Source organism: Sphaerodactylus townsendi, linkage group LG02 (assembly GCF_021028975.2).
Source record: "Sphaerodactylus townsendi isolate TG3544 linkage group LG02, MPM_Stown_v2.3, whole genome shotgun sequence".
NCBI classification, from domain to species: Eukaryota; Metazoa; Chordata; class Lepidosauria; order Squamata; family Sphaerodactylidae; genus Sphaerodactylus; species Sphaerodactylus townsendi.
In genome coordinates this window covers 122,647,772-122,667,334 of record NC_059426.1, presented here as the reverse complement: position 1 = coordinate 122,667,334, position 19,563 = coordinate 122,647,772, and the positions used below count along the sequence as shown (strand labels likewise).

General features: G+C 44.8%; 1 protein-coding gene across 4 annotated transcripts in view; it reads right to left on the bottom strand.

Annotated features, from left to right (window-relative positions):
- Positions 1-19,277, bottom strand: part of LOC125427156 (prostaglandin reductase 2-like) — a 32,108-nt gene extending 12,831 nt beyond the window's left edge. For 2 of the 4 annotated variants that reach the window (XM_048486254.1, XM_048486258.1), the window contains exons 1-5: positions 12,937-13,052; positions 7,884-7,956; positions 6,399-6,517; positions 3,269-3,463; positions 217-387 (exon numbers count right to left, since the gene is read on the bottom strand). In XM_048486254.1, the coding sequence (XP_048342211.1) occupies positions 217-387; positions 3,269-3,463; positions 6,399-6,517; positions 7,884-7,920 (522 nt within the window). In that variant the 5' untranslated portion in view covers positions 7,921-7,956; positions 12,937-13,052. Of the gene's footprint in view, positions 1-216; positions 388-3,268; positions 3,464-6,398; positions 6,518-7,883; positions 7,957-8,753; positions 8,787-12,936; positions 13,053-19,231 lie in introns of those variants that run through there. The other 2 variants (XM_048486256.1, XM_048486255.1) reach the window with 2 other exon arrangements.
- Positions 19,278-19,563: the final 286 nt, after the last annotated feature.

Sequence of the window (19,563 nt, the reverse complement as noted above, 5' to 3'; positions counted from 1 at the left end):
CTGGAAGATGGCATCACTATAACTAGATCAGTCAACCTCAGCTTTGCACCTGCAAGATGGAAATAATAGTATGCATCTTCATACTTTTAAGCAGAATTCTTGCGCCATTCTAGAAGTAACGTAGCTGTAGAAGCATTGCTCCAACCAGCACTCTAGTGCAACATGAAATACATCCCCAGCTGATATGGCCCATATCAAATGGTATAGCATGCTCACCTGCCCAGCCAATGAGCCACAGGCACCAGCAGCTCCACTGACAACCATGGTTTGGTTAGCACCCCGAGTCACATGTCCTTTCTCTCTTATTCCTATCAAAGCGGTCAGCCCGGTCACGCCAGCAGCACCCAGAAAGTAGGAAAGATGCCCATCCACGAGCTGCGGATTAATCTGAACAGAGACAGAGTGCTGAACATTCTCCCAAGTGCACAGCAGAAGGCCATTGCTTTCACATCCTGCATATGAGCTCCCAAAGGCACCTGGTGGGCCACTGCGAGTAGCAGAGAGCTGGACTAGATGAACTCTGGTCTGATCCAGCAGGCTCGTTCTTATGTTCTTAGTCAGGCGAGGTGAAGGGAATGTGTCTCATTTAACCTTAAAAGTCAGTGGTCTCACACCAGTGACATAGGTATAGATTTTTTATGGGGGTGTCGAGGGTAGCACTTTCCCCATGAGACCTCTGGGGGCGTGGCCATGCCTCCCCAAGCCCCACCCCCAGCCTAAGTGCTTATAAAAGCAGCTCTCCAAAGCAAGGGATGGCAGACTCCCGTGACTTGCCTCCCCCGCCTCCCCCACTGGCTGGGCTCCCAGCTGGTAGCTGACAGTCCCTTCTCTCTCCCCTCCAGGCAGAGGGGTAGCTAGGGAAAATGGAGCTCAGTGCAAAATGTGAGGTTTGTGCACCCCCCCCCCCCATGGGCGACTGCTGTGATGCTGGAATCCACCCCCAAACAGCATCACTTTCAATGGTGTTTACTTTAGGGAGCCCAGATTCTCCTTTTAAATCCACCTTAAAGGGAGAATCTGAGGTCCCCAGATAAAACAAAATTGAAAGTGATGCTGTTTGGGGGTGGATTATCCCCCACCCTGAAACAGCATCACTTTCAATGTTTAAATTAGAGCTCAGGGACCTCAGATTCTCCCTTTAAATCCATGCCAAAGGGGGTGGATTTAAAAAGAGAATCTGGGAAAAATTTGGAGCGTGCCTGCTGTCAGGGGTACAATTGTTCAGCTACCAGCACCAGAACTTTTCCAAGGGTATCTTTTGGGAGACTCTACGGTGATGATACTGACACAGAGTTTGAGGATGTTTGAGTTCAGGGGGGGTCCCAAAGATATGGACCCATCCAAATGGGTAGACCCATCTACTATTAGCTCCCATTGGAAACAATGGGTGATGGGGAGCCTACTTCCGGGGGGTCCATAACTTTGGACCCCCTGAACCAAACTTCACCAAACTTAGCTGGTATCATCAGGAGTGTCACCTGACGATAGCCTGAAATTTTGGTACTGCTATCCTAAAAACTGCACCCCCTGCAAACTAAAAACCGAAAATACACTGTAAAAATACAAAAACCCACAAACAGGGGGCCGGAGCTTCGGACATGCAATGGGGGGGTCTGAACCTGAGAACCCCCCTTACCTACGTCCTTGCCCCCCCCAATTTAGAGTGCATTCCTTTAAGACTCCCACACACAAAACACTCTGCAGAGTTAACAGGTCATTCTGCAGATCCCCTGCAATTGTGCTGGTGGTTCTTCATATCCCAAGTGCACAGGCTACTTGGATGACATGCAACAGAGTTATGTGCAATGGAATCCAGAATAATAAGCACGTAGGTCACTGCAAGAAAGGTACAAAAGGCAGAGGAGTATCTGGGCAAACTGGAGCCCGGGGACAAAACCTGAGTCCCCCCCCCCCACCATATGGGTGGCCACCCTCTCCCACCCTTACCAAACAATGATTTTTTTTGCACCAGCTCACAAAACACCTCCCATCCCCAGCAAAACAAACATGGCTCTCTCCCCACCAACTCTCTTCCCTAATTTTGTCCTCACACCAACCCTGTGAGGTAGGTTGTTAGCCTGAGAAACAGCAAGTGTGTATTAAGCATGTAAATCTCTCACAACCCCCCCCCCAGCAAAACATTTACCAAACACATGTCAGCATCATCTCTCACAAAACACCTCCAGTGGAATCCACCCCCAAACAGCATCACTTTCAATGGTGTTTAAACAAATTATTCTTTTAAATCCACCTTAAAGGAGAATCTGGGATCCCAGTTAAAACCACATTGAAAGTGATGCTGTTTTGGGATAGATTCTCCCCCACCCTGAAACAGCATGACTTTTAAAGTTTAAACTGGGAACCTCACATTCTCCCTTTAAGTCCATGCCGAAGGGAATGGATTTAAAAGGAGAATCTGGGGAAATTTGGAGGGTGCCTGCTTTCAGGGGTGCAATTGTTAAGCTAGCAGCACCAAACGTTCAGGGTATCTTTAGGAGACTCTCCTGATGATACCACCCAGGTTTGGTGAAGTTTGGTTCAGGGGGTACAAAGTTATGGACCCTCAAAGGTGTAGCCCCCATCTCCTATTAGCTCCCATTGGAAACAATGGCGGATGGGGACACCCCCTTTAGAAGTCCAACACTTTGGACTCTCTAAACCAAACTTCAACTAACTTGGGTGCCATCATCAGGAGGGTCTCCTGAAAAATCCCTGAAATGTTGGTGCTGCTAGCCCAGGGGTAGGGAACCTGCGGCTCTCCAGATGTTCAGGAACTACAATTCCCATCAGCCTCTGTCAGCATGGCCAATTGGCCATGCTGGTAGGGGCTGATGGGAATTGTAGTTCCTGAACATCTGGAGAGCCGCAGGTTCCCTACCCCTGTGCTAGCCTAAAAACTGTGCCCCCTGCAGGCCGTAACTGAAAAAACACTTAAAAATACAAAAAACACACAAATGAACCTGAAATTTTTGTGCCCTCCACTAGGGGGCACCCGGGGACATAGGGTACCCCATGTCCCTAGGCAAATATGCCACTGATAAAAGGGTCTGTCTCAGTACAACGATGCAGTCGCCTGCAGGGAAGCAGAGAGTTCCCATGGGGAGGCTTGGCACACTACCCTGGGCGAGCAAATTATATCTTATTTCACCTAAGTGATAAAATAATAAGCCCTTTCAAAGGTAATCAAGTGGGCTTACTTAATTTTTCCATTTTGTTTTGACGAGAAATCGCTACCTTGAGTAATTTTAAGATTCCTTCCTAGACACACCTTTTCAAGCTGCTTTCCATCTAAAATGGCCTTAGACTGCCAGGGCCAGTTAAAGGAAGTTACAAAATCTCCAAAGGAAAAGCAGGCATCTCTGCTTTCTTCCACAACACCAATTCCTCCACCACTGGCAACTTCAGACAACTTCCATGGTTGAATGTAATCAGAAGATCCACAGTCCTCATTCATACAACAACGCTGAAAGATTAAAAGCAAAACAATAGAGAATTATTCCCAATACCTGAACAGCCAGTAACCCCGCCCCCCCACCTCATTTCTCCTTTTGTGATAGTTTTTTCATTAATTGCAACTAAGGTAGTATGATCACAATCTAGAAAAACACTCTTGATGTAATTAAGAGACAAAAAACACCTGAGTTACAAATGTCTTCCAGACTACTGGAATAACCTGCACATTCTGTGTAGGTTTGCTTTTGGCATTATTTTGAGTTTCTTAGATGCTTTATAGGAAGCTTCACTTTTCCTGTTCAAAAAGTAAGCATAAAGAGAAGACTTTTTGAAGTCAACGTGCTAAAATTAAATTTCTAAGTCTTGTTTTCTCAAAGTACTAAGAGAACTAGCAAGAGAAAAACAGCTAGTAATGTTTTGCCACACTGAAAAACTATTAAACAAAATTGTAGAGCTGGAACTCACCCAAAGCCAACTAGTGGTTCCTTCGGGTGGCTGGTAAAGCAGAAACAAATTATGTAATAACACCCCACTTCACGCCCAACTGAGTGGCAGACTCTAAGAATGACAACCAACACTGTGGCTGAGCCAAACAAGTCCAAAGTCCTGTGAGACTAGGAACTCTTGTGAGACCTCAGAACCCTGGCTTGCAGCACCCTTTATAAGAGAGAGTCATGTGGGCAGAGGCTTAGACCAACCAATTGCTTCCAGTTGCAGAGGGCAGGTGACAGACAGAAAGAGGACCCAAGTAAAGCCAAGGGAGGGACAGACAAGGCTGGATCAAGGGCCAAGGAACCAGAGACATTCCTCCCATTGGGTAAAGTGGGCAGTTGCCCAGGGCGCCCCCTTGTCGGGGGTGCAAAAACTGCAGGTTCGTTGTAGGATTTTTTGTATTTTCAGGGTTTTTCTGCTTTTGGCCTGCAGAGGGTGCAGTTTTTAGGCTAGCAGCCCCAAAATTTCAGGGATTTTTCGGGAGACTCTCCTGACTCTCACCCAGGTTTGGTGAGGTTTGGTTTAGAGAGTCCAAAGTTATGGACTCCTAAAGGGAGTGCCCCCATCCGCCATTGTTTCCAATGGGAGCTAATAGGAGATGGGGGCTACACCTTTGAGGGTCCATAACTTTGTACCCCCTGAACCAAACTTCACCAAACCTGGGTGGTATCATCAGTAGGGTCTCACAAAGATACTCTGAAATTTTGGTGCTGCTATCTTAATAATTGCACCCCTGACAGCAGGCACCCCTAAATTTCCCCAGATTTTCCTTTTAAATCCAACCCCTTTCTGCCAATGCTTGTTTTATCTTTCTTTTATTCTCTCAATGCCTAATAAAGGTTGTTGTTGTTGTTGTTGTTGTTGTTGTTGTTGTTGTTGTTGTTGTTGTTGTTGTTGTTGTTGTTATTAAATCCACCCCCTTCGGCATGAATTTAAAGGGAGAATCTGAGGTCCCCAGTTTAAACGTTGAAAGTGATGCTGTTTCAGGGTGGGGGAGAATCCACTCCAAAACAGCATCACTTTCAATGTTGTTTAAACTGGCGACTCCAGATTCTCCCTTTAAGGTGGATTCAAAAGGAGAATCTGGGCTCCCTATAATGCTGTTTGGGGGTGGATTTCAGCATCACTTTTTTAAACTAGGGAGCCCAGATTCTCCTTTTAAATCCACCTTAAAGGGAGAATCTGGGGTCCCCTGTTTAAATACCATTGAAAGTGATGCTGTTTCCCCCAATTGGGGGGACAGGATACAACACCATAAAATGTTTTCATAGCAGTAATAAAACATTTTGAAAGCATTTTGAAAATGTTTTCAAAAAAGTATTTCTGCTGTGTGGCATGGCCTATTGCTGTGTTCAGATTTGTGAGTTGGGGCATGTTCTATAATGTGATGGTGACTTTGAAAGGACCTGGTGGAAAAAATCATTGGTCACAATGGGAGAGGGTGGCCGCCCTTTGCGGGGGTGGGGGGGTGGGGAAGAAATCAAACTCAGGTTTTGCCCAGGGCTCCAGTTTGCCTAGGTACGCCACTGCAAGGAACTGCCAAGCTCCTTTCCTCAGGAATCCACAAATCATGCTGGCAGGTCCAACTTCAAAGTACCACTGTAGATGAGAATTCATTTTTAAAAAATGAACATTTTAAAATGAACACATTTTTAAATTAACACATTTTTAAATGAACACAAAAGAACTGTTTATGTGATGTACTTATAGAAAAATTACATAACCATCCTGGTGTTAGAATGAAGCTGTGAGAGAAGCTTTGGTTGTTGGACCACCATACTGAGAGAGCTGGCATGGTGCAGTGGTTAAGAGTGTCTCTGGGAGACCCAGGTTTGAATCCTCACTCATTCCATAGAGCCTCACTGAGTGACCCTAGGCCAGGCACCCTCTCTCAGCCTAACCTACCTCACAGGATTGCTGGAGAGGAGACTGATGCAAGCTGCTTTGGGAGAAAGGTGGAGTAGAAACAAAGTAAATAATAAATAAATTGAATTGTTGTGACTGGTCATTTTACTTATCTTGCACACATTCAAGCTTTGCATAGCAATGTCACTGAGATTACTTCTTGCATTTTATGGCATTTGGTCCAGTATTTACAGTAGAATCTCTGTATCTAGGTATGCATCTAGTGAAAATATGCAGCACAGTCTTATGGAATGGTTCTAACCTTGAACATTTATGCAACAGTGAATAAATATTTCTTCATGATGTCTCCAGACTTTGTTTGCTTTGTACAAAGAAACATGTCGATCATATGCAGAATTAATCCAAACTAAGTCTGTTGACATTAGTGAGCTCAAACTGGAATAACTCTGCATAGAATTGCATGTAATACACTGCTCTTCTGGAACATTTCCCTTGATATTCCTCTAGGTCACAAAGCACATTCTGAAATAATCTTATGGTTATGAGGTACAATGAACATGATGTAATTAAACAAACTTAATCCCTACCATGTAAGGGTCCACAGATAGATAAAGGGTACGAACTTTTACTTGACCCTCTGTCATTTTATCTGGTAGAGTGGCTTCCTCCGTTTGGAAGTGTTTTGCATCCGGCACGCCATAGATGCCTAGAATCAACCAGAATTCAGGTTTAAGTACCACTATTTAACCCACAGATCAGAGCCTGCAATATCTACAACACCTTTTCAACTGACTATTGTGTTGGGAGGGGGTGTCACATAACTCACAAGGGACCAAACTACTTCAAAATTATAAACTTTTTTTTCACTATCTCCTCTTCATAAATGACTTTGGGCCTGCCTTGTCCCATTCCCAACAATGCTTTTTCCTGTCACTGTAACTTTCAGTTCTATGACTTTCCTTTTATCCATGCTGAATGTTTGCACACATTGCTGCTTCTCTTGCCACTCTTGCTACTTTGCACCCCTTATCTACATAGGAATCGGGGGTGGGGAGGGGGGCTTTTCCTTTGCTACTGAAGTGCATACTTCAACGCAGGCCATCTGCCATCTTCTTGCCTTGACCCAGGCCCACACCCCCGTTAAGTCCACACTCTATTCGAGATTCACTACCAAAACACCACCACTTGGCTTTGCAGTAACAGTGTCCTTTAACGCTTCACCTGTTTTCTTGAACCGCAAAGGATACACTGAACTAACAGCTATGTACTTCTCAGTAAAGTGCTTGGGGTTGACTCGAAAGGAGATTAGATTTCACACTGATTTCAAAGAATATGTACAGAAAATACTACACTAAGCAGAGATTCCAATTGAGCAATGTGCAAAAAGCATTCAAAAGGGCTGAGATTCTAACTGTGCTCCAGTATCACAAATTTTTAATTAAGCTTTTGGACATTTGCAACTAATTCGTTTCAGAACTGGGATTTGAGAATTATTTTCTATACTTGTTTTTCAATAATGTCAAAAAATATGAGTAAAAATTGGAAAACATTAGGATCATCAGCTATAAAGTGAAAGTGCCCACCTGTTTTGGACACCTGATAGGAAAGAGAGATTAACAACTGGTCCAAAGAACATGTGTAATTATTTCAGACTCTGTAGTTCAAAATGAGGAATAAATTTCTTGTACAGAATCTGAACCTAGATTAACTGATATGAATCACTGAGACAAGTACAATTTATATCACCACTTATCAGCAACATACTTGCTTTCTTTGCACATCTTCCTTGTATATTTCACAGATGATACTAATTGAAGTGACTGCTTATGCTCTTCTATGCTCCTCAAGCAAGCAAAATTTAATTCTTCTATGCTACACAAGCAAGCAAAATGTAATTCTTGTAGAAGAATGCCTGCCATGTATGTCCTGCTAAAACCTTAGTAGGCAGTGAAAAGGTTTCACTGCAAGCCTATTAACATTAGTGTAAAAAGCTCTCTGTAGAAATCGGACTGCTTGTCACGCTGTGAAACCACACCAAATTCACTACTGTGCTCTGATAAGTAGAGACATACCAGGGCGTGAATTCAACACCACTCTCTGAATCATCATCTTCTCTCCAGCTGGGATGCTGCACAGTCAGTTCACCTAAAAAGCAGGAAAACAGACAACATTCAGCACAGAAGGAATTGCAGGTCTTACATTTTTAAGAGAACTGGAAAAATAAGACCAGAATAACATAAAAATAATATCAGGAGTTCACACTAACTCCACACCTGTAGACAACAGCTCCCCAACACATCAGACAATTGGTAGTGTGATCCTAAGCTGAGTTGCACCCTTTTAGGTGTATTTTGGAGGGGCTGGGGCTCAATGGGCTTTCATGCAGAAGATCCCAGGTTCAATCCCTGGTGTCTCTAGTAAGAATTAAAGGAAAGAGTCCAAGGCTTAACTGTCTAGGTTTAGGAAAGCATCTGCAGCCTAAGCTTCCTAATGGTGCTGCATGGAGACGGATTCTGTTGGGATTTTGCAAATGTCTGTCACAATTCAGTTATAAAAGGGTTAACTGTTCCTATGTAAACAAGTTGCTGAAGACACTGTTTAAGACATGATCTATTGATTAGCTATTGATCAGTCAGACAGCCATTACTTATATGTTAGTCAGCAGGTACACCTGAAGTTATAAAGTTAACTCTGTTTCTTTGTTTGAGCAGACCCGATACCACCACCACGACCATGAGCACGAGACAGCAGATGGGTACCAAGATGTAACCAAACGAACAGTAATGCAGATTCGGGTAACAAGGCTTTCCCCAAAGAACTTCTCTAAAGGATTCTGAAAGGAGAAGTCTTGCGAAGGGTGGGTCGCAAGAGCCCTCGTTTCCCTCCTGAGCCCAGTTTGCCCGCTTGGGCAGGAGTTTCCCAGCTCCCTAATCAAGACTCACCCAACCTTGCCTCTCCCCCGACCCTTGAGCTCTGGGTCCTGCAGCTACAGCTGAGCCAGAAAGACTGGATCTTAAAAAGGTAATCCAGGCATGGGCGGGGTTGTTCAAAAGGGCAATGCAAGCGAGGCCTCAACATGGATCATTATTGGGTTCATGCCCAAGAAAACTCCACAAGGAACTGGTTCTGGTGGTTTTTCCAGGTTGTGTGTCCTAATGTTTTGCCTGCATCTGTGGCTGGCATCTTCAGAGGTGTATCATAGAGGGAAGTCTGTTACACACTGTGTCCAGAGAGAAGGAAATGTTTGGGGTTTATATTGTCCATGTCCCAGGGAGGGGAAACAATCAGTAAGTGTTTGGGTGGAACTTGTTATGCAAAGATGTGGTTGATAGTACTGTTTTGCGGGTGGGGTTTATCAGTCCAGGGAGTGATTCACATTTTCATGCCCTGCAGCAGCAGTAGTATTGGTGAATGCAAGGAGCTGCTTGTTTGTGATCGAGTGAAACAATGATGGCGGCGCTCTCCCCTACACAGCACGCCCCAGGGGATACTGCACAGTATTTTCAAAGAAATGGTTTTTGAGGAGAAAGCCTCCTAGTCTGAATTGTGGACTAGGAGAGTGAGCTAACAGTTTTATGAAATGGTTTCTGTATACATTCAGAGGAACTCTTTGCTATACTGCCGACTGGTTTCATACCTGGGCATTAAAAGAGTTGCTTATGTTACAGGTCCTTAATGACAAGTGAATCCATATTGTACACAAATACAAAGGGAGGAGTTGTGTAACTCAGATATAACAAACAAATATTGTCGAAAACAAATAATTTGCACAAAAAAGGGCTAGACTGAATAATATAACAGTTTACCAGACTAACAATGTGAACCACATCTACTATTGGGCTATGATGGGGAAGAGAATGTACACATGGATGTTTGCCACCATGCCATCCAGGAATCAGTGCAGATACCAACTGACAGAGGACTGGGAGATCTCCACGGTGTCTCCAACTGGGTCTTCAACCTCCGAGGTGCCTGCCCCCACCTCCTGCTGGCAGCACCCCTTGGAACTTTGCTAGTATAGCTGTCCCTTTGGGTGGCAGGGATGCCATTGACCACCTACTCCCAGTGCACTGACACCTTCATGGTCAAGGTCTGGGGTCTGTCTGGGCTGTGGCCCCACCTGACTATGGATGCAGGGTCTCCAAAACTGCCCTCCCTGGATGTGTTCGTCCCCTGTCGCCCCTCCCCTCCCAGTCAACCATCTCTAGCCTCTGACCCATCCCATTTGTGCCATCCTGGAAGTCTGTGGGGAGTTTGGACTGTTTTGATGAGGGTCTTGGTACCACCACAGCCTCCACCCCCATCAGGTCATCCTGCCATCCCCTGGCTCACAGTCTGGCTTTGCAGCACCACTGCCTGGCATGGCCACTGGCCTGATGTTGAGCTCCTAGACCCTGGACACCCTCCCCGCCTCAGGGAGCACTCACCTCCCTCTGAGAATGGGCTGGCCTGCTCTGTGATGCCTTGGCATCCTTCCCTTCAGGGGAGCCAGAGCCTCTAACGGTCCTCTCTGCTGTGGGTGTCAGGGGCTGGGCCCTTCTCCACCTATACCTCCCTCCCTCCTGGTGGGCCAGTGGGCTTGTTTGGCACACAAATAAAGTTTCCCCATTACGACACCATCTGGCAGCATGCCATGTCACATTTGGGTCTGCCCCCTAGGTGGCTGCTGCCACTAGCCAGTCCGTTTTGTACTTCCCGCCTCCCCCCACTGGCTGCCATCCTGACCCCTCCCCTCTACCCAGGGGCATACCATCCATGGGGACAGGGTGTGTGTCAAATGACCCTGAGTGCACTGGTGGGGGGGTGCAAAATCACCCCCTCTTCCCCCACACTGACATGGCTCAGAAGAGCTGTGTTGGTGCACGGGAGGCACCTAAAGATAAAGCTGGCCTGCTGCTGTGGTGCCTATCCAAGCCACCTCCGTCCTTCCCCAGCCCTCAGGTGTGGGGCTTGGGGGTGGTGGCAGCTTGGACAGGCACCACAGTGGCAGGCCAACTCCTTGGCTGCCTGCCATGGTTCCCTGCCCTCCCACCTTCCTGCAGGCCACCTTCTTCCCTCCCCAATGCCTGGGGGGGCAGGAGGTGGCCTGCAGGGAGTCAGGGGGGTTGGCTCAGGGGGGGCAGCTCAGATGACCCAGGAGCCAGCTTACCACTGTCCGAGCCAGCCCCGCCCCAGTCCTGCCCCCAAGTGCAGGGGTGGGGGCTCAGAGAGGGCACCCAGAGCATGTGTTGTCCCTGGGTTCCATTTCTCCCCGATACGCCTCTACCTCTACCTTGGGTGCCCCCATTGGCCAGGGCCTGCACATCTTCCTGTAGAGTTTGGCTTGTGTGTGTGGGTAGCACTTTCCCCATGAGACCTTTCTTTCCAGCCCCCCATTACACTTTATGGGCTGCACTGCCAGAATCATGGGCATAAGTACAAACTGTGGAGTTCCTGGCATGATTGCCCCTGGAGAGCCAACTCCTGCTTGACCTCACCTTGTCCCTCCCCCTTCTCTGCCAATGTGCCATTACAGGTTTTACTTTATAAGTTTGAAAACAAGCAAAAGTTTCAACTTTTTGCGGATGCATAGTGTAAAATTTACAAAGATCTCTCTGCTTTTCGGACAATATTAATTTACAACCTATGAAATTGTTATAATTTTTGCATATGCAAACAGCCAGGCCTCACACATTTCTCACAGCAAACACTGGGTGACTTGATATCACCCGATCTGCATGACTCACCTAGGTCTGGCTGCTTGCCACTCTTGAAGAACTGTCATTCTATGAAACGAAACCAATGTGGTGTAGCAGTGAAAGTTTCAGAGTAGGTTCTGAGAGACCAAGGTTTGAATTCCTATCTTGCTGTGAAAGCTCACTGGGTGATTTGGGGCCATACATTCACTCTCACACAGTTGTTGAGAGGAGAAAAAGAGAGGAGAGAATAATGTTGACTGTTTTGGACACCACTGTGGAGAATGATAGGATATAAATTATGTAAATAAACAATAATTAAGAGAAGGTAGGCTGGTGAATGGATGAGAAGGCAAGTATAAGGCAGGGAAATGGGAGAGGAGAAGACAAAATAATGTGGGGAGGATGTCACAGGGGAAAGGAGTTACCCTACCACAAGTCCTTGAGGGTTTCTTACCATGCAAATGGGCCTGGCCCAGAGGCTAGCACCACTCAACTGTGCCATAGTTTTCTGAGGATTGTGCTGTTGGGGGTGGGGGAAGCTGAAGACAGAGGGGCAGATGGGTGGAAAGGGCAGAAGGAAGCAAGAAAAGGGAGAGGCTATGGGGGCTTTCAGGAAAGGGAAAGAGAAAATATTAGAGAAGGGGGGAATGAGATGATCTCCACAAATCCTTGTGAATTCCTACCTCACCCTCTAATTGTCTACTTTTCACATTTCCCTCAACTTCAAGGAGCTGTTTCTTAAACATACTTTATTACAGTATTATCAGAAAGAATGTGGACAATCAACTCAGCATGTTGACTGGACCAAAGGGTATACTTTTTCGAAGGCCCTGCTCATATTGTTGCAGTGCTCATTCTGTCACAGCCATCATTCTCCCTGCAGTGCCACCAGAGGGCTTTTTTTTAAAAAGTTGTAAATGTTAACTGTAGCAATTACACTTTTCTAAAAAGCCCCTGGCTGGTACAACAGGGGAGAAATACCAGGGACTATGGCAGGCAGGTGATGGACAGAAGTGCACAGAAAACTCCAGAGTAGAATGCTCTGTTGCCAATTGTAATGTCTTTGGCTTCAAAGCGGCAATGAATGCAAAATAGAGGATCCTCACCATATGGCTGCAACCACAGCTAATCTAAAAGGCTGAGCTTTTATGTTAACTTCAGAATCAATTTTGCTCATGTTTACTAAAATGGTTTTTAACAGTCATATAGGTTTGAAATGTTTTTCTTTATAAATATGTATTTCTTTTTAAAGAAACCAATTAACTCTTTTTATCCTTCCATAGCTATTACCCACACATGAATAAATTGTGCAGAGGATGGGACTTCACAATAAATTTAAGTAAATTTTGGACACTCAGGGGTGCAGTTTAAAGGAGAGCCCTGAGTGGTGGCAGTAGAAACAGAAGCAGAGATAGATGGTAGGGCAGGAGGCAGTGAGGTTCCCTACCTGGATCCACAACAGGGGTAAAACAGGCAGTAGCTGAAAGGGCGATATTTCAACCTTCGTGATGGAAGTAGCATAAAGTTGTTTCACTGTAGTAATCAAAAAGATCAGCCGCTAGCCACTCAGAGGCTGAGTTAACTGACCTTCACTCCTTGCTCAGTTGCTGCTGGTAGCCTAGCCTACTTAACTCTTTGTGGCTCAGAGCTCCAGCACAAGGTTTTTAATTCCAAGAAACAAATAGGTGGGGTAGCCTACTATGCTTTCACTTAAGAGAGGAGGACACGGAGATGTTTTGGGTATACATGCCAGAGTGTCATCCTCTGCTTCAAGTAAAAGGAACCTTCGCAATAAGTCCAGTGTTCTCTTACCCTTCTCCAATCTTAGTTTTCTTCCACACTTTCCCAGATATTAGATACTGCCATCAAGGAACAATTACCTAAGTCCTAAGAAAATGTGCTGGAAATATTGTGCAACAGGAGGAAGCAGGAGCTAGTGAAGTTTGGACCTGTGGAGATATTTCATACAAAATCTGTCCAAAGGTTTCTTGCACTGTCATAGGTTTCTTGCACTGGTTATGTATGCTTCATTATAGTCCAGCTTCACCTCTAATATTAGACTGCAAGGATTTCACTGAAAGGGTAAGGCATTGTTGGGCCAACTGGCAATTGTATGAGGGATAGGTTTGGCCTTGGGGCATTGGTTGCATGATACTACTTTATGGTTACCAAAGATAACCAGATAACCAAGACCTGATGCTACAGCCCTAATCTTGCTTGGGCTATGATTTACTTTCTGCTAATTTCTACCTTAGACTTACTTTATGTAAAGGGATCCAACTGAAATGAGGTGGAAGTACCTCAATCATCACTGGCAAAATCAGGATGATCCATTTTGTCCACTTGCTTACAGCATTGTCAAGAATGTTGACAGTCTGTCTTGTGAATCATCATGAAATTTAGCAACACTGCAGAATCTATTCATAAATGACCTATTCATAAATGACCTGGAAGTAGGGGTGGGTAGCGTGGTGGCCAAGTTTGCAGATGATACCAAATTATGTAGGGTGGTGAGAAACACAAAGGATTGCGAAGAGCTCCAAGCGGACCTTGATAAATTAGGTGAATGGGCTAAGAAATGGCAAATGCAGTTTATTAGGAAGTGGTACATGCAAAATCTCACAATAAGTAATAGTCATCCAGACTGATTATGTGCCAGAGCTATGTTCAGGGTGGGTATTTTAAGAAAAAAACTTTTCCGTACCTTGTGATTTAGGGAAAAACCTGTTCGAAAACCCTTCTCCCAAAAGCTACCTCTGCAAAGGTCAACTGGTCAATCCTATCATGCTTTACAAAAGTTGAGAAGGTGGACCATGTTGTTGCCCAACAGATTTCTTCTACTGGGGCCTTGGTCGTAAATGCTGCTGAAATAGTTGCTGCCCTGCTGGATAGTGTAATCCCTGAGACTCATAAGCCTTTTGTATGCTCAGTCTTATACAACGTGCCATTGATCATAAAAGCTTTTTGCCCTGTTTGGTTAGGCCCATAAAATAAAGAAGAGAGTCTGATTTATGGAGCTCCAAGTAGGTCTTTAGTGTTCTCCTGACATCTAGTTTGTGCTAGGATTTCTCTTTTGGTGCTTTGGTTTTGGGCAGAAAGATGGTAAATTTAATTGTTGACAAGGAAGCAAGATATCACTTTCAGAGTAAAGGTGTCTGCTCTTAAGCTTACCAAGTCTTTGTGGAAAATGCATAGTTCTTTCCTTATGGGATGTGTGCCTACTTCCAAACTTCTTTGAGCAGATGTGATCACTAGCAGGAAAACTACTTTCCAAGATAAATATTTTAATTCTGTAGATTTAATGGACTCGAATGGCCATCTTGTTAAAGCCTGTAATACTTTGTTAAGGTCCCAGTTGAGGAAATGGTGTTGAATAGGAGGTACAGCTGATATGTTACTGGAGGAATTGCTTTTCAAACTTATTCTGTGATAAATTTGTAATTCTTTTATGTAATAGTACTAATACTGCTGCTACTTGCCTTCTCAGGGTGTTAAGTTTTAATCCCTTTCACTACCTTTCCATTAAGAATTGAATTCTCTTCTTTATATATGGTGCATTTGAAGTAACATTATTTTCCCTTGCTCATCTTTTAAACTCTTATCAAGTATGGTTATAGATCATCCCAGAAGATGGTCTTCTGGATTGGATCAATACAGTAATTACATTTTCAGGAAAACCTGCTTCTTTTAAGGAAGACATTTCAAACACCAGGCTGTCAGGTTAAGCCAGTTCCGGTCCTGATGTAGAACTGGTCCTTGCTTGAGTAGGTCTTGGCTTTGAGGGAGATGGCATAGAGGTAACTAGGACTTCGTTATGAGTTCCAAAAACCAAGGTCTTAACCAATAAAGTGTTAGGACTATCACCACCGCCTTTTTCCTCCTGATCTTGTTCAGTAACCTCCCCAACAGAGAAATTGGGGGAAATGTGTAAAGGAGACCTCTTGGCCATTCTGTTAGAAAGACAACTGTTCCTTCTGCTTTTTTGTCCTCGAACCTGGACAGGATCTGAGATAACTAATTGTTTTTGCTGGATGCAAAGATATCCATGATTGGGATGTCAAACTTGTCCACTCTCTTCTGGAATACTGATCTGTTCAGCATCCATCCTCTGTAGTCTATTTGGGTTTGGCTTAGCCAGTCTGCATGGTTATTATCTACTCCTCTGATGTGCTGGGTTTTTATGTCCAGGAGATGGTGCTCTGCCCACAGAAACAGTTTCTTGGCTTCACTGAATAAGGTAAGCGCTCTGGTTCCGCCTTCTCTTTTTACATGGATTTTGGCTGTTGTATTGTCTGTCCTGATTGAACTGAGTGACCAAGAATTATGTTTTTGAAGGCTTGGATCCCTTCCTGATCTCCCTCAATTCCAGCCAATTGATGCTGTGTTGTTCCTGTTTGGGTCACAGACCTTGTGTAAGAGCCCACATGCATGTTATAAACAGGCACTGCAACTGAAGAAGTATAATTGCATATTATACTTGTTTGTAAATGTATGGCATGTGGTATTTTTTCAGATGAGATATCTTGCACTAACTTGACCAAATCCAGAATAGCAATTACAGAAAGTGATACAAAATAAAACAAAAAATGTTCACTGTTCACGACAGGTCACACTTGCAAACATTTGTGAGTAAGATGTAGTTTGTTTGCAATAACTGTGGAAAGGTGGTTCTCTACCGTCTGAAGCCACTCCCTGAATAGGTAATGTGGGATGACCAGACATTCTGCTATTCACACAGAGACTTGTTTAATCCTGTCATAGGATCACATTCCCTCAGGTCATTCTCCAGGCCGCAGTTTTCCTGGCCAGTTAATTAACAGGAACACTAACATTATGTATCTTGCGCTTTTGAAGAGCAAGGAGAAAAACATTGTTTGAATTAAGTCATCTTTTCCAGGGATCATTTGGTTGTTTACAAGCCACGTTTTTGGACAACAGCCCACTTCTGAGACCTGTGTAGATAATTTAGTAGCATTGACGTATCCAGTCATATGTTGCTACTTGTACCAAAAAAAAAAAAAGGATGTGAAAGTCTAGTGTCCTGATTAGTTACTAAACCTTTCTGTTTTGGGAAGTGAACAAATTGGCAGGACATGGTGACCTACACAAAAGAAAGTTCTGCAAATATTCCAGTGAAGACTTATCAAAAATGGCCCTGAAGACTTTTGCAACTGAATGGCCCCTCCCCCCTGCATTAGTTGGGAAAATCTCCCGCCCAATCAGAAGCAAGCATAGGAGAGAGAAGGGAGCCTTCCCCTCAGTTCTCTTCCTGCCGTCATGGGTTGAGGATGTCTGTCAGCACTTTGCACGTTTGGTTGTTTCTGAGGTAAACTCTTCTTTTTGGCCCTTTCTGTGAATATGGAGCAAGAAATATTCAAAATGTAGAAGCAAGATGGCCAAAACCAATGGCCATGCCAATTACTTCATGTATCGGCTTCACTATCTTCAACACCAACTGTTGCATTGGGAGAGTTGATTGCTGCTTCGGAGCAGGCCTCTTTCCTCCTGGTGCTGGTGAAATGGCAGTCCTCAATGTCCAGGGGACTCTTACATCTCTTGCCAGGAATTCCTTTCTTTTACCATTGGAGCAGTCAGCGATGATTGCAGGGGGTCGGAGTAATTCTTCCAGGTCCACCTTTCGCAGCTGAGCAGGCCATAGCCATTCATCTTCCAGTCATTCTGACCTGCATGTCACTGCAGTCGTTCTGACCTGCCATTTGCAGGATTCAGGTGCAGATGCCTGGCTATGTTCCCGACTTCCCAGCATTGAATGCTGAGACAGTTGCCAATAAGTGGTGTTCAGAGGACAATGTCATTATTATAGAGCCACTGTTGTTGGGGAAAACTTACCAGCCTCTTGTCTTTACTGATTCCATAATGCTGGTGAAGGCTCCCTTCCTCAGAGTTAATGGAGCTGAAAGTCAAAATCTTGTTGTCCTTGGAGAAAATTCTGGCTGGTTTTGAGGACTCCACATTTGAGGGATGATTTCTATCCTTGTGACTACTGGGGTCCTTATGACCCATGGAATTTTCCTCTCTATCCCAGCATATGGTGGGGACATCGTTCCGATAGCAGGTCGCCGAGATGTGAGAGGTCTTTGGCACTGTTGTGCTCCCCTTCTGATTGGTGTCAGTCGACCTCAAGGCATTGCAGCCATTTTGGGAATCAGCATTGGAATCAATACCATCCATTGTTGGCCTAGGCCCGTGGTGGCGAACCTTTGGCACTCCATATGTTATGGACTACAATTCCCACCAGCCCCTGCCAGCATGGCCAATTGGCCATGCTGGCAGGGCTGATGGGAATTGTAGTCCATAACATCTGGAGTGCCAAAGGTTCGCCACCACGGGCCTAGGGCAAGTCACCTGATTGATGTTGGCATTCGATGTTGACTGATGAGGGCAAAAGAGGTCACTCCTCAAAGTCTCATTCCAAATCTCTGAGGCATTCTCCCTTGTTGCCACTTGATCCTTTGAGGGTGCCAGAGAACTATTCCTTATATTCAGAGCACCTGAATAGGATAGCAAATGCATTGAAAATGCCTTTTCAAACCCGGGATGCTACCTGTAATGACCTGGTAGTGGATGTGCTTTGTGATGTGGCAAAATTGACAGTGGCACTTCACATCTCCCAAGACTTTACTAATCTAGCCAAGAGGAATTAGGAAAAACCAGCCTCTGCATCTGGTTCCACAAAAAAAATTGAAAACCTTCATAGGGTGCAGCGACAGGAATGTGACTTTCTGTTCAAACACCCCTCTCCTAACTCCATGGTGTCTGAAGCACTCCCATCAGTCAGGATTCACCGCATCTCCACAAAAGGAGGGGCACAAGTTGGATAACATGGGAAAAAACTGTATGATATGGCTTCCTTGGTCATGAGGATAACACATTTTATAGCAATTATGAATTGTTCTGTTTACTTGTGGGACAAATGATCACCTCTATTAGATTTGGTCTCCGGTGAGATGCAACTGCTGGCCAAAGCTACACAGAAGGAAAGTGCCAGGCTTGGCCGCCAGCCGATCAATGCAGCCAAGCACATAATGGATGCTGTCTCTAAAGCCATGGCTTTGGCCATTGTCTTGAGAAGGCACTTGTGGCTGTGGGCATCAGCCCTTGCCCTACTAAGGCCTCCTTGGAGTATATGGCCTTTGACAGGCGTAATCTGTTTCATGAACAGATGATGTCTTACACAGATGTAAGTGTTCTAATACCACTGCTAAATCCTTGGGCAGAACATCTTATTAGCCAGAATGGTTGATCCTGTGACTTGTTCCCTTCACTTGGTATTTGAATATCTATTGTCATTAAGGAACTATAATTTGTCCAATTTATCTGTCAAGGTGCATTTGGCCACTATTTCAGCTTTTCATGTGGGTTTTAACTCTAATTCACTATTTTCTCACTCCTTCTGCGCTAAGTTTTTGAAGGGCCTTGGTAATCTTTTCCAACTGATTGAAGAACCTGTGCCACAATGGAGCTTGTCACTGGTGCTATCCAGTCTCACAGGGAAGCCCTTTGAACCTATGGCCACATGCAATATGGCTCGACTCTCCTACAAAGTGGCATTTTTTTGGTCACCATTGCTTCTGCAAGGAGAGTTGGTGACTTTAGGGCATTGATTGCTCCCTCTCCTTTTCATAAGTTCCATCCAGACAAAGTGGTATTGCACCCTAGTTACAGTACCTTCCCAAGGTGATTTCTTCTTTTTACCTTTCTCACAACATTGTTCTACCTACCTTTTTTCCTAATGCTTCTAATGATTCTGAAAGGGCTCTCTATTCCTTAGACCTCCAGAAGACACTCCTGTTTTATACAAAACATACAAGACAATTTAGGCAAGATAGTTCCTTGTTTATTGCTTGCCTGTCCACTTCTGGGTGATGTGGTTTTCTCTCTTGAGTAACATTCGCACTCCACCTCCTGTTGGTTTAGCTTACTACTCTCCCATGCAAGTCTGCACAGAAGGCCATGTTGTACTCACCTATAACTGCTGTTCATAGAGCGGTCTTCTGTGCAGGCACACATACTGCCCTGCTGGCTCTGCTGTGCTTTGTTATACCCCATGGAC